General features: G+C 50.8%; 2 protein-coding genes across 2 annotated transcripts; both read left to right on the forward strand.

The window, feature by feature from the left end:
• The first annotated feature begins 4,529 nt into the window (after nt 1–4,529).
• LOC119445093 (protein D2) lies at nt 4,530–5,066 on the forward strand. The gene has a single exon (XM_037709416.1). It carries the CDS (start codon nt 4,530–4,532, stop codon nt 5,064–5,066), a length of 537 nt encoding a protein of 178 aa, XP_037565344.1.
• Nucleotides 5,067–10,519: 5,453 nt separating this feature from the next.
• Nucleotides 10,520–11,206, forward strand: LOC119445094 (protein D1). Its single transcript, XM_037709417.2, has one exon. It carries the CDS (start codon nt 10,553–10,555, stop codon nt 11,204–11,206), a length of 654 nt encoding a protein of 217 aa, XP_037565345.1. The 5' UTR covers nt 10,520–10,552.
• The last annotated feature ends 4,107 nt before the right edge of the window (nt 11,207–15,313 follow it).

Below are 15,313 nucleotides of genomic sequence, written 5' to 3' on the forward strand. Positions count from 1 at the left end.
CCCCAATGGCATTCATTCAAAGGAAACGACGCTCCGCGAAAGTCCAAAGGAAAACGTCCGGAAAGCGGATGTTCGCGTTCCGGCCCGAGTGTATGATAAGCCGTTTCACCGCTGCGGTTGCGTGTCCTTGATAAATGCGCTCAGCAATGCGTTATAGCACTCGTGGAAATACCTCATTGTATAAGGGTTACATGCACGGCTGAAATATGTTCACTAACACGTTCACAAGTTGTGTTTAACGCCTTTAAAGCAAACTCGGGCTCTGATCGAGAGACGCCGTGATTTGGCGGAGGTATACGCAGGAAGTGGTGTTCTGAATTGATACCTCGGCTTCTCTTTAACGTGCCCCCAAACAACGGTACACTAGTTTTTATTGCATTCCTCCCCCTTTGGAATCGAACCCGATAATCAGAATGCATATGATCCCTCAGTCCGGTTTAAGTGATGAAACTTAGATCAGCGAAGCAGGTCTGTGACTACTTCTCTATGTCTCCGTTTGCATCCCTGTGACTAAATAAGCTAATTAGATACATGTGCAGCAAAAAAAAGTATTGGGTTTTACGTGCCAAAACCACGATCTGTTACGAGTATGCCGCAATGGGGGACTCCGGAATAACTTTGACTACCTGGGGTTCTTTAACAACGCCACCTAAATCCAGAACGCGGGTGTTTTTTGCATTTCGCCCCCATCGAAATGCGGCCGGCCGTGGCCGCGGGATTTGCCCGCGACCTCGTGCTTAGCATCCCTACTCCATAACCACTAGCAGTGAGGATCGAAAATAAATGCGGGTGGAATTGTTTTCGCGCACCGAATTATTACATACGCCTGTGCCGCAAGAATCGCAAGAGCGGCCATAACCTGCGACTTCACAGCTACAGCGCGAGTAGGAACAAAGTCGCAATGAAGAGACATTTCGCAAGAGCGCCACATCTATAAGTGCCGATGCATCGCATGGAACGTACCAGCCAACCGATCCTATATGTGCCGCCGTTTGTTATGCCTCAACCTACACTTTCTTTCCACGCTCCAGACGAGTGACCCCGCCGCTTTCCAAGTGGATAACGATCGCTCCGTGGAAGTTTACCGCGTCTTCCGTGTCGCGGCATGCAAGCAGCCCGTGCAATCGATGGCCTCCATAGGGGGCGGAAACTGTGTGCACTGAAACATCTAAAACAACGCCTACGGCTCGGCTTGGCCCAAAAGGGTTGTCGGCGCGCGCCAGCGCGCCTTGCACGTGCCCCTCCTTGGATGTCGGCGCCCTTTTAAACAAAAACAATACAAAAAAACAACGAATGAATCAATAACTGGGTGAAAAACAGTACGCAGAGGGCGAAGACGAAGATAGCGTTTAAGTAAACAAAGCGCCCCATCTTTTCTCTCAACGCTAAGTGCTCTATTGCCGAGTGCACGCTTAAAACGCTCTGCCTCTCTTCTTATATGTGTATTTTATTTTATATAGATGATGTAACTTGTTGTAAGGAGTCGCAAAAAGAACAAGAAATTCGCAGTTTCGCCCGAAAGGTATAGCATTGATAGCGGCAGCAAAGTATTATACAAAGTAGGGCTCGAAGTTTTATGGGCAGTATAAATTGCAGTAAACATTTGCCACCAGAAAAACGTGGTGTCACGCGCCCAAAAACACACATGACAGAGCTCGTCAATGACTGCGAACACATCACCGTCACAACGCAAGCGCAATGAGCTGCGCCGGCAGCGGGGAGGTATATATAGCGCACGCGATTGGCCCAAAGTGAGCGGTCCGTGATGCCGCTCCCTTCACCATTTCAGTAGTGTCGCGTGTCAAAGACTCACGTGACCATCCAACAGGTCACGTGACCTTCAACACCGGCGCGCGGTAAGACAGCCTAGACCAAGAGGCTATATACAAAATTGCTCGAACCGGATATGAAAACGCTTTCTTCCCACCTCATACAGTTTTAATGTGGTTACTTTGCGGTATATATCCTATTCTGCGTGTATATTTGTGTCCATTTTTAAGGATGCAATCTGAATGTCCTGTCAAATTTAAGAGAGTCATGATATCATAACTCAACCAAAGTTAATAGACTTTATCAAAAACGACGAGCTGTTATTTTCCAATGAGCCTTTAATTTACAATCTTCTTAATTTCTGGGGGTTTTACGTGCCAAAACCAGTTCTGATTATGAGGCACGCCGTAGTTAGGGCTCCGGATTAATTTTGACCACCTGGGGTCTTTAAACGCACACTACAACGCAAGCCACGGGCGTTTTTTGCATTTCGCCTCCATCGGATGCGACCGCCGCGGCCGGGATTCGATCCCGCGATCTCGTAGCTTAACGCCTTAGCTAACTGAGCCACCGCGCGGGTCTTTAATTTACATAACAGAGCACATGCACTTCAGCTGTGAACGGACTTCTTATCTCGGAACTCTTTTTCAGAGGGAATGGTGCGCAAACGCTGGCTTCACCCGTGATGGCAAGAAGCAACGGGACTGTCGCTCGAGCCCACCAGCCTTCTCGGCTCGCCTTGACCATAGCACCCGTAGCATATGTCACGTGACCTCAAACACACGTCTCGCGGGCCGCGTATGCGCTCGGCATACGCGAACATCGACGTTCTGGGCACTCTGGTGGCGGGCCCGGCCTCGCGCTCAGTCTGCTATGCTTACACCTCCGCTGTACCCGCAGATCACGTGACCGCCAACAAACGACGCCATGCACGGCGCGCTGGCAGTGCGGGCTCGATCGGCAGGCTGGGTCGCGCATGCGCCTCGCGTTCGGTACAGCACGGCGGCTACGACGGCGAAAACGCGCCTCGAGCGTCCGTATAATTGCTATACCGAAAAAAAAAACGGATATAAATCCGTGCCTCAGAGTCGTAGCGTAACGTTACTACAAGAGAAGCCCGATATAATTGATCAATGGAGTACTATCCGAACTATATATACAGGCCGCAGAAAGAGATTTTATAGTGACACTCATTCGCTGCTCACCGTCATCTAAAAAAAACAAAAACAAAGAAAAAAGAATTTGAGTAAGCATATAGAGTTCTTTTTTTTTTTTTTTTTTTCACCTGCACTGAAAATTGGCGGCATGCAGCACAATCTCGCACTCCTCGTTAGGCGGGTATAGCTTACGTGCCGGAATGATATTACTCTCCAGAGCGAACGCGTGCGGTAGCAAGAGATACAAAGAACGGAAATCGCTTATGACGACACTGACAAAAAAGGATCGCCTGCCTAACTACGATCTCCGTGACGACCGCTATACACCACGGGGACAGGACGTGCTTGCTTCGCCATTGTCTCCTCTTGCGTGTATCTCGTGTACATGGAAGACTCCGGCGTCGCGCCATAGCAGCAGCGCAGTCCACATCTTTCTCGTTGTACTCAGAGAACCACCGAGTGGTTACTGAGCTGCCGGTCGCACGCTCTTCAGCCGACTACGTACAAGCGCGCGGCGCTGCGAATCGGTCAGCTGGACGCTGATGGAACACCCATTCGTCTTTAGCTAGTATAAAGTCGGTGATTTTTGTGGGACGAAACACCACGCAGCAAACGAATAAATTAAACTTATAAATATATCGAAGCCTCCCTTCTTATATTTATTCCTGCGCGTGTTCACTTCTGCTGCCGGATTACGCACACATCTCTGCCAGATCAGAGGAGGCTTATGTGCTTTAAGTTGTGACGTCACCATACAAGGGGGCATGACGTCACATCGTGCATGCGCATCAAGGAGGCGACGCCGCTGGGCAAGCGCTCCCTATCCCGTCTCAAGTCACAGGGACTTAAAAGTTCACAATCAGTGAAAGTTCCAGTTATTTTATGACGTCTGCTTTAGCAGCAAACGAACCAAACGTCCCCACCGCTTAGCCAACAGGGCGGTTGCTTTCCGCTTAAACGGTAGTACTCTGCTCTACAAGAAGGCAACGCTTCAGCATGGGAGTATTCGTCTGAACATACCTGTGACACCGTCGAAGATGGTGTTAAAGGCATTTATTTACATTCACCTATTCATGTTATAGTGTTCCGTTAGGGCAGATCTAACCTGACAGAAGTTCTTGGCCGTCGTTTGCGCCGCCAGGACATCACTGTAACTAAAAGCTAAGAGCCAGTGTCATCACTAGCATTGCTCATAGAGAAAACCAGTGCTCGAGCGGCGGATGTGCAAGCAGGACAAAGAAAAATGGCGAACGCAACACTGACACCGGGCAAAAGAATCCGCCCTACCAGGCTCCGTGATGTCCGTGATTCGACCGCAACAAGACACGAAGGGGAGTTAGGATGTGGTTGGTCCGCCATCGTCTCCCGTTTCTTAGCAGCTCGTATGCCTACATCACGTGACTTCCATGGTATACGTATACCGAAGCAGCAACGGCAGTCTACGTCTTTTCTCGTCTGCCGGGAGGACGATACACGCATCGACAATGACGATAATCAAGCTTTCGGCTCTGCTGCTGCTCCTGGTAGCGACTCTCTGGGCCCCCAGTCGCCAAGAAGTGGCCAAGGAAGGCTCCAGCAGCGGGAGTCAAGAAGCCCGAGCCCATGTCGGGAGGCATCGCTTTGCCCGACCTCTACCTGTGGAAGGACTCCGGCCTGATAAGCGACCTGTCCCTGGCCGACACGCCTCACGCGCTCCTGGACATCCAATACGCAGAGTTGCTCGTGTCGGAACTCAACAAGACGTACACGCTCGAACAGACGCAGAGCGCTCCACAGGTTAGGCTTAGGGGCTACCTCAGGTGCGGCTCTCCGTACTCGCTGCTTATGGTCGACCCGGACGCGCCTAACCGGAAGGATCACGTGAAGCGAAGTTGGCTCCACTGGATGGTGCTCAACGCGCCGAGCAGCGACAAGTTTCACGAAGGCGACGTCGCCATGCCGTACAATGGTCCGAACCCTCCCAAAGGGTCGGGACCTCACCGGTACGTGTTCTTGGTCTACTGCCAGGACGGAGCGCACCTGAACAAGGACGAGATGACGCCCAAGGAAAGGCCCAGCTACAACGTCGCTGAATTCGCCAAGAAACTGGCCACGAAGATGCCAATCGCAGGCTGCTTCTATTACGTCGAGAAAATCTGAGTGGAAGTCGGCGTCGCAGACTCCAACTCCGGCGAGAACGGGGGTGCCGTGAGACGGATCAGCTGAACTGCCGAGCGGACGTTATGCGACCACCCGCCGCTGAACTGCAATACATCCGAAATACTGTCGGCATAGCGAGTTAGTATACGGAAAACATTTCAAATAAGACGCAGTGGCCGCGTCGTCCATTTCCTTTCGCCTATATATACGTCTTTCTCGGGTATGTGGAAATTGCAGTATGCATCTTTGTAGACCTGGTTTGCCGGAATAAACACGTTGAAATGAATCGACTTGATGTTGCGAAATGTTTTCTTTCACTACTCGTGTTGTTCTTGCCATTTTTCACGAAGACACAATTGTACGCTTAATCGGGACACGGCCCCGACAGGCCGTGATCGCGAATCGCAGGCGATTGAGGGTGTAGCTCACGGTAATTGTAGGGTCGCGCAACACTGCCATTATTTATTGCATGCGACCGCGAGAGCTTTCAAAAGTATACTGAAAGATGAGGGTAGCTCGTATCGGTTCATTTCTGGCGAAATGGCGCCAAGGAAAGTAAAGACGGAAAAAAAGTGGTCACGGTGAACACAAGCGCCGTCATTGGACTGAATTGGAGCATAGCTTCTCATCATCTGGGCACCAGCCCACTCTGGCCTGCCAGGCAACGTGAATGCGCATGACCCGGCTCGAGGTTTCGCAGACCGAGACGACGTCACCAACACCAACACGGACGCATTCGCAATCCGTCGGTCGGGCAGAGATAAGCTGGTTTCCTTTAGGGAAATCATTGATCATTACAGACTATCCAGGGCTAGATATCCGGCAGCACATTGTTCATTAAACAAGTGGCAATCAGTGGCTTGGCGGCTAATACAAACCAACACTTTCCCCAACCCCATTGCCTTCAGTCACTATCACCCAGATGTATACACAGACATATGTAAGCATTGTAACAACCGAGCAGATCTTCAACACATAATCTGGGCATGCCCAAAGAAACAATATAACAATAACTGTTCAAAACCACAACAACCCAGTTTAATAATAAGAAATGAGGAGCAATGCGAGACCGTGTTGCTCAGCTCGGACCCGGATGTTCAAGCAAGAGTAGTCCAAATGGCTGAAGACGCCGCCGCGGCTCAGGGGCTGCCGGCCGCCGTCTAAAGGGGGGACGGGGGAGGCTTCTAGTCATTACCCCCTCCTCTAACCACATTTTGGGCAAAATAAAGTTATTTCTCTCTCTCTCTGCTCATTAAAGCAGTACATTAAAGCTTCGCCATCCTGCATCACAGCAGGTTGAAGTACATGTCCCAGAAACGGCAGCGAAGAGGTGCCAATTTTCTTTCGACAAATGCATCCTCGAAAAAGGTACCCACGGCTATCTTGAGTGCAACCAAGCGTGCTTCCTGTGTGGCTAAACCGTGAAGGGTACGCGTCGTCAAAGACACGTTTCAATGTGTAACGCTTGATGCAAAATACAGAATGAAGTGAGCACCATTTAGAATGTTACTCTTATTCATTGCACTTTGAGGCAGTGAAACGTAGCGACAGAATACATCACGTCTAGTCTGCTGTCAAGCTGTTTAAGCTCGACGATGGTCCGTCGAGTGTACACCACAAAACCTCCGCCTGGCGATGGCGTCACCATGCGTCGCCTAGCAACGCTTCGCCCCAGCTGCGCCGACCGCGCCGAGCCTCGCCACAGCTGCGTGAGCCGTGACGTCATCGCGCGCGCCGCATCACTTCGCCTTAGCTTTGCCGAGCCATGACGTCACCGCACCATGCGGAGTGGTTGCCGCGGCTGCGCAGAGGCGGAGCTAAGCCGTGACGTCACTGGGCCTACCCACAGGATATATAACTCCGCGTCGCCGCTGCGGCGACACAAAAGCCTCGCCGTCACCGCGCCGAGCACATCGCCGCGAAGATGGGGCAGCCGAAGAAGAGCGTCGCTCCCGAAAAAGAGGAAGCGTGGCGCGAAAGTCGCCGCACCGCTCCTCGAGAGCGAGTGAGACGACTTCGGTCCGATCCCGAGTATCGCGCCGCCGAAGCGGCGGCGAAACGTCGGCGATTCGCAGAAGATCCGGATTACGAGCCCGCGAAACCGAGCAAAACCGTTTCGCGGGCGCGAAAGCGCAAGGCTATCGTGATCTTGCTCAAAACGTGGCCGAGTCTCGAAGCATAACCTCGCAAAAACTTGGCCGAACCGAGATAAAGCTAGGTGGGGTCGCCAGATTCGCTGTTTGCCCAGTCTTCGCAGCCCTAGTGTGAAGCTGCCCCTATTTTTTTTTTTTTACATTTCATTTATTACAGATCGATGGGGAATAATGGCAGCAGTGTTGCCGCCACCGAGTATCAAAACTAGATGCAGCAGAGTGAAACGCCTGCCAAAGCTCCACGCAGCTGCGGTATAGGGTCTCCGACGCGACAAGCGTTTGGCCGGCGCGCGGGGCCGCTTATTCAGGTGCGCTACAAGCGGCGCTCGTTGCCTTTTCGCGGAGACGAGAAAAGGGAGAGGGCACGGAACCGGGTCTACCAGACCACGTGGCAGGCATCTAGTAAAGGAGGCATTGTTCAGGTGAAGGCGACGGTGGCGCCAACTTTCCAATAAAAAATGTGGTTGATCCCTCTTATATAGGAATCGGTATAGAACACGAAAGTGAAACGTGTCTTCACAGAAGTAGTGTAATGTTTATTGCACATTGATATATAATGTCTATTGGTGTTTTGTGGCTAAAGCGCCCTTAGGCGTTGATGCACCCACGCTGACGCCTGGTGGCACGTCTCCTCCGTCACGACTACCAACGTCGATGACCATGAGCAACCGTCGTGCATATGGAAGCTGCACTACGCTGCACACGCTAGCACAACGCGAAAGACGAAGCACGTAACTGACACACTAATACAACGCGCAAGACAAAGCACGTAACTGAATCGTCACCGAGTCAAATCAGCGCGTACAGCGCGTCGTAATTGCAGCCTCCGCGATCAACTTCAGAAACATTTTCAGAGCTAATTCGGGAGGCCACGCTCCGCTGTGCTGAGTACGGTGAACGCCACCTGGCGTTGGTAGTGCTTCTTGATGCCAGCGTCCCTTCGAATGCTGGCATCGAGGCGTCGTAGTGCTGAGACCACCGAAGCGTTCACTGTCGGTGCGCGTTAGTGTCATAATGCAGTACTTCTCTTTTCTGCTCGTAGGCGGCGGCACCGCCCCGAGCAAGAGCGCGGGTACACGGAGGAGTGTTAGATATATAAGGCGCGTCTGTGTAGCTGTCTGCAAATGCGTTTGTGGCGCAATGGGTTAAACGCTCGGCGATCTATCGTCGCGGACCGAGAGGTCGTGGGTTCGATTTCCAGATTTTGCATGTTTGTGGAACTTTTTCTTCTGGTTTCTTTCTTTGTATTATGTTCGTGTACATTGTAAGCTGACGTATTTCCGTGACGGATATACGTCAGTGAAGTCTTGGTGAACCCCGGCATAAAACACTTTCGTGTTAAAAAGCCTCAGCGGTACAGTCTTCTATCTTTTTTTAAGGTGCGCAGCACTTTAAGGCCCCTGGATGTCGTCCCTCGTCGGTGGGTGTCACGCACAACACAAGGTGTGACCGCAAAAAACTCTCACTCACAAGCCGCCGAAAATAAAAAGTGCTCGTCGGGCTGCGGATTCGAACCACCGACCTCCGGGTTGCGCGCGACCACCACGGTAACCGATTCAGCCACTGTCGTTTTTTTTTCTTTACTTTATGACATGGAAAACAAAACAAGATATATCAGCCACTGTCGGTTCATCATACGCTCACTTAAAAGCGGGGTTTTATATGCACAGGTGGTCGGCACGCGCTCGAGCCACTGCTCCCGCGTTCGTCGTCGTCGTCTGCTTCCACAGCTGGCTGCGTTGACGCTAATCCCAACGTTACTAGATGCTTTTCTTCTTTTCGTTACTAGATTTTCTGAAAGAAAATCTAATAACGTTGGCTAAACCTTTCAGCGTAGAATTTCATTTCTCTTCTGCCGTCGTAATGGAGAAGCTGCGTTTACGGGGAAATGAGCTATTGCTGGGTATGAGTCTTTCAATATCTTATGTAATGGACAGAATTAATTTTGAAGAAATTTCATGGAAATCCATCCATAATGAACGCGCTCGGGAAAGGCCTCGTCGTCGACGTGCCGATTCTAGCGTGAGGGCTTTCGAAGCCCAGGCGAAACATCATCGAAGAGCCGCGGACCCCGAGTTGAGGGAGCGCGATGTTGAGGCCAAATGTCAGCGAAGAGCCGCCGACCCTGAGTTGCGGGAACGCGATGCTGAGGCCACATGTCAGCGTCGTCTAGCCCTCCAGGAACCTGACAAAGGTGTTGCACGCATCGGTAACCTAGCGCCAACTTCACCGGTGCGACGGCCAGGTTTCAACGCAAGTTTCTCATCCGGAACTTCGGAGCCAGCTGCAGTGCGTGTGACCGGTTGTGGTTCGGGCACAATGTGGTACTCGTCAGTGCAATTCGTTCGGACGCGCGCTACCCTAGCGCCATCTCGTAGCCATCGTTGACGCACAGCCCATCTTGCGCGGCACTACACTTTTCTTCTCACGCATTCGCCATACCCTCCGCTTTCCTCCTCGCGCTCTCTTCGCTATCGCAGTCTTTCATCTCCCGCTGCGCTCCGCGTTCGCTTTTACCCTTCGATGAGCTCGTTCGCTCGGTTACGAGGTACTACGCCGACGCTCGCCGCAGGAACGGGCGCCTAAGAGCTGCCCTCTAAAAGCCAGGTAATGCGCCGAATGAACCAAACGGCGGAGCTATGTCGCTAGCTATGCGGCCGAGCGCTCGCTAGTGCCGTCTAAAGTCACAGGAACATAGAAGTTCACAATCAGTGATGGTTCCAGTTATATTATCACGTCTGCTTTAGCAGTAAATAAACCAGACGTCACCACCGCTTAGCCAATAGGGCGGGTTGCTTTCGCTTACTACGGTAGAACTCTGCTCGACAAAGCAGCTAACGCTCCAGCATGGGAATGTTCGTCTGAACATACCTGTGACACCGACGAAGATGGTGTTAAAGGCATTTATTTACATTCAGCTATTCATGTTATAGTGCTCAAGATTAAGGCAGATCTAACCTGACAGAGGTTCTCGGCCATCATTTGCGCCGCCAGGACATCACAGGAACTAAATAAAATCAAAGAGCCGTGTCGTCACTATCATTGCGTATCGAAAAAAAACCAGCGCTCGAGCGCGGACGTGCAAGCAGGACAAATAAAAATGGCGAGCGCAACACTGACACCGGGCAAAAGAATCGCCTATCAGGCTCCGTGACTCGACCGCAACAAGACAGCTAGGAATGAAAGGCAGGACGCGGTTGGTCCGCCATCGTCTCCCGTTTCTTCGAGCTCGTGTACCTATAAATCACATGACTTCCGTTGTACGTATACCGTAGCAACAACGGCAGTCCACGTCTTTCTCGTCTGGCGGGAGGACGTATACACGCAACGACAATGACGATAATCAAGCTTTCGGCTCTGCTGCTGCTCCTGGTAGCGACTCTGTGGGGCCCCAGTCGCCAAGAAGCGGCCAAGGAAGGCTCCAGCAGCGGGGTCAAAAAGGCAGAGCCCATGTCGGGAGGCATCGCTTTGCCCGACCTCTACCTGTGGAAGGACTCCGGCCTGATAAGCGACCTGTCCCTGACCGATGCGCCTCACGCGCTCCTGGACGTCCAATACGCTGACGTACTCGTGTCGGAACTCAACAAGACGTACACGCTCGAACAGACGCAGAGCGCTCCACAGGTTAGGCTTAGGGGCTACCTCAGGTGCGGCTCTCCGTACTCGCTGCTCATGGTCGACCCGGACGCGCCTAGCCGGAAGAATCCCGTGAAGCGAAGTTGGCTCCACTGGATGGTGCTCAACGCGCCGAGCAGCGACAAATTTCACGAAGGCGACGTCGTCATGCCGTACAATGGTCCGAACCCTCCCAAAGGGTCAGGACCTCACCGGTACGTGTTCTTGGTCTACTGCCAGGACGGAGCGCACGTGAACAAGGACGAGATGACGCCCAAGGAAAGGCCCAGCTACAACGTCGCCAGATTCGCCGAGAAACTGGCCACGAAGATGCCAATAGCGGGCTGCTTCTATTACGTCGAGAAAGTCTGAGTGGAAGTCGGCGTCGCAGACTCTTCAACTCCGGCGAGAACGGGGGTGCCGTGAGACGGATCAGCTGAACTGCCGAGCGGACGTTATGCGACCACCCGCCGCTGAACTGCAATACATCCGAAATACTGTCGGCATAGCGAGTTAGTATACGGTAAACATTTCAAATAAGACGCAGTTCCCGCGTCGTCCATTACCTTTCGTCTATATATACGACTTTCTCGGGTATGTGGAAATTGCAGTATCCATCTTTGTAGACCTGGTTTGCCGGAAGAAACACGTTGAAATGAATCGACCTGATGTTGCGAAATGTTTTCTTTCACTACTCGTGTTGTCATTTCCATTTTTCACGAAGACACAATTGTACGCTTAATCGGGACACGACCTCGACAGGCCGTGATCGCGAATCGCAGGCGATTGAGGGTGTAGCTCACGGTGATTGTAGGGTCGCGCAACACTGCCAGTATTTATTTCATGCGACCGCGAGAGCTTTCAAAAGTATACTGAAAGATGAGGTAGTGCGTATCGGTTCATTTCTGGCGAAATGGCACCAAGGAAAGTAAAGACGGAAAAAAAAGTGGTCACAGTGAACACGAGTTGCGTCATTGGACTGAATTGGAGCATAATTTCTCATTAAAGCAGTACATTAAAGCTTCGCCATCCTGCATCATAGCAGGTTGCAGTACATGTCCCAGAAACAGCAGCGAAGAGGTGCCAATTTTCTTTTGACAAATGCATCCTCGAAAAAGGTACCCACGACTATCTTGAGTGCAACCAAGCGTGCTTCCTGTCTAGCTAAACCGTGAAGCGTCGTCAAAGACACGTTTCAATGTGTAACGCTTGGCGCAAAATACAGAATGAAGTGAGCACCATTTAGAATGTTACTCTCATTCATTGCACTTTGAGGCAGGTAAACGTAGCGACAGAATACATCACGTCTAGTCAAAGCCTCGATTTAACGAAATGCTTCCGATTTCGCGGCAACAATTCATAGAGCCTAATGCATTGAGAACCTCGAAGGAACGAAGTATAAACTCATCAACTCATCCGATTGGAAGAAGTCTTGGGGGAAAGTATGAGAATAGAAGCATGCAACAGGAAAAATTGCCGCATTCAAAATGCCTCAAAGTTATACAAGCTTTCATGAAACAGCCCATATTGTAGGCAAAACGCGGGGAATGCGGGAGATGGAAATTCAAGACGATGAGCAAAACGAGAAAAAGGTGAGAGCAAGAGCCAACGTTTCGACAAGTGGACTTGTCTTCTTCCTTTTTGTCGAAACGCTTGTCCACTTGTCGAAACGTTGGCTCCTGCTCTCACCTTGCTCTCGTTTTGCTCATAGCCCATATTGTAGTGTCTCAAATTCCAAGCTCAGCGTCGGCTCTATCAGATGGCTTCAGTTGCTCTGTCGCGGCCGAGTTCAAACTTGTATTGCTTTCTCTGTCAAGCCATAGTACGCAATTGTATAGTCCTGAAAAGTCCATGCACGTAAATTCTGCTTGTTATACGTTGAGTGGGTGTTTTCGATTCAACGAAATGGCTTTTGGGTCCCGTCGACTTCGTTAACTCGAGATATAGGTTACTTCCGTTTTATGCTCCACTCACTTTTATAAAAGCTCAATGCCAGCAATAGGGCACGGCTACGTCCGAATTTATCGCCAGGAAGCAAACAAGTTTTTTTTTTTTTAACCTTGTTTGCGTCCTGGATCTCCATGCACCCTTTTTCTGTTGGGGCTGAAGGCTACGATACAACAGCAACCACTGATGGCGCTCATGGGACACGGTCGACCTCAGTTTTGTTTTCATAATTCCCAGGTCTGAAACATGCCCCTCCACATGAGCAGCTTGCCACTTGCAAAGACAGTCAAGCTACGCATAATAATCACGAACTTTTGCAGGTTCTGCTGTAGCTTCCGAGTTTGAAAGACGCAGTTCAGCCCGCAAGAGGCGAGTCAACATTTAACTATAGCCGCTTAGAAATCTCTCGAAAAAACAAAAAAGGCATATCTGGGATCTGGGCTTTTACGTGCCAATTAAAACCACGATCTGATAATCATGGAGGGGGGGGGGGGGGGGGAGTCCGGGTTAATTTTGGCAGCCTGGGGCCACCTACACGAGCGTGTCTGCATTCCTGCCTCATCGGAATGCGGCAGTCGAGGCCGGGATCGAACACGGCTACCACGAGCTCAGCAGCGTAAAGCCATACCGCTGCGGGTGAATAAATGAATCACTGAAATAATAACCACTGAAGATACTACACCTTCTGATTAACGTTAGGAGGAATGTATTTGCAAAGGAAGTATATCCTCTTGGGCCAGAAGTCCCGTGAACAGCAAGCTTCTGGAGAAATACGTCCTCAAAATTGACAGCGAAATGCTTGCAGTTTAGGTGTAACATTTTTCCGAATACTGCACTTTTCGTCGCAGGAGGGTCACCTGAACGCCAATGTACTTAAAAATTAAATTCTGGGGTGTTTACATGCCAGAACCACGATTTAATTGAGGCACACCGTAGTGAGCGACTCCGGAATAATTTTGAAAACCTGGGGTTCCTTAACGTGCGCCCAAATGCCCGCGGCACACAGGTCGTTCTGGGGTTCGAAGCGAGTTATTTGGTCAAATAATTTCGTGAATAGTTTGAACGTATATATCCATATTACAAATGCCCGGGATTGAAAAAAAAAAAAAATGTCGGGGTATGCAGAAAACACAGCGTTTTATTAGTATAATGTATGAGCTTTTCGCATTTAGCACAAAAGCAGTGCAGTGCAATCTCGTACCGTGACTGATTGGCTCTCGCAGCGGCGATCGAGGCCTCGCGACTTCCTTCGCGGCCGCTGCGGCCGGAATTGGATCCAGCGCCACAGGGCTTACTCGACAGCTTTGCCCCGAGTATCGCAACACAACACGATAGCCACCGGTGCTTACTCCAAAAACCGTCATGCCGCGAGCGGCAACGCATAGAGCGCGCGGCGAAAGCGGCAGGAATGGGGTTTTACGAGGGTGCCGAGAGCGACGAGGGTACGTCACGGAGAATGGCAACGGACCTGTCCGCGCCGGGTTAAATCGCGTTGTCGTCTCTCGCGGTTCTAGTACTGCAACACAATAGCCACCACTCCACCGTTGATAGAGTGTGACTAAAGAAAACCGTGTATAGCGTAAAACTGTGTAAGCTAATACTATGGCACAGCCACGGTCAATCTGTCGTCGTCCGTCTGTGAAAATGTTTCATGAAACGACTCGAAAAAGTTTTCATCGCCGGACGACAGAACAGGCCGTGCAGTGGGACAATATTATCTTTACGTTACTTACACCTTTTCTTTAGTTACACTGTTTAAACTGACACTTGTATGCGCGAGCCTCACCAAAGCTGGTTCTGTGTTCTATGGCCTCACAGCAAGAGATAGAGTAAGAAACTATTTTTGAACGATTGTCAGAGTTTTGTCCGTCTGTCTGGACCCGTGGTGTGGACACGGTGACGTGTTTTATGTGGGCCACTAGCAGTAGCCATAGCGTAGGGCGCAGCTCTTGCGGTGGACCGGTCTCTCTCTCTCCCAGGTGTAGGGAAGAAAGGGTGGAATGGTTGAGCGGTCGAGTTCAAAAAAAAAAAAAAAAAAAAAAAAAACATCCGCCTTCATTACACCCTGTGAAAGTTGATGTACAGCGAAGCTGGTGCGTAGGTTAGGCGGCGTTACACAAGCACCGCCACCCCAAGCGGCGTACGTCACGCGTGGGTAAGTGTAGTATATACATCCTCATTTTTCATGGCTGTCCGCCGAGTGTAAGCGCCTTATTGAACTAAATTAATGCTTAAAAGTAAATTGCGGCAGAGAATGCGTAAAATACGACTTACACACAAGGTGCAGACATGATAGCTTCGGAATATACGAGAAACATACATCTGTTACGCGGAAACTGAAAGACAAAGCCTCTTTCCAGTTGCCGTTTGAGGTCTGTCTGAGTGGCCGCGACCGCTAGGCGGCGGTACCGTTATCGCAGCATGTATCCTCGATTCCTCGGTGTTGTAGGCCCTCCGGCTAGCGCAAGTGCGTTATTGAAGTAAATTGAATGTCTCAAAGTAAAATGCGTTATAAAATTCGAAACGTACGAC

The sequence above is a fragment of the Dermacentor silvarum genome, chromosome 3 (assembly GCF_013339745.2).
Source record: "Dermacentor silvarum isolate Dsil-2018 chromosome 3, BIME_Dsil_1.4, whole genome shotgun sequence".
Classification (NCBI taxonomy): domain Eukaryota; kingdom Metazoa; phylum Arthropoda; class Arachnida; order Ixodida; family Ixodidae; genus Dermacentor; species Dermacentor silvarum.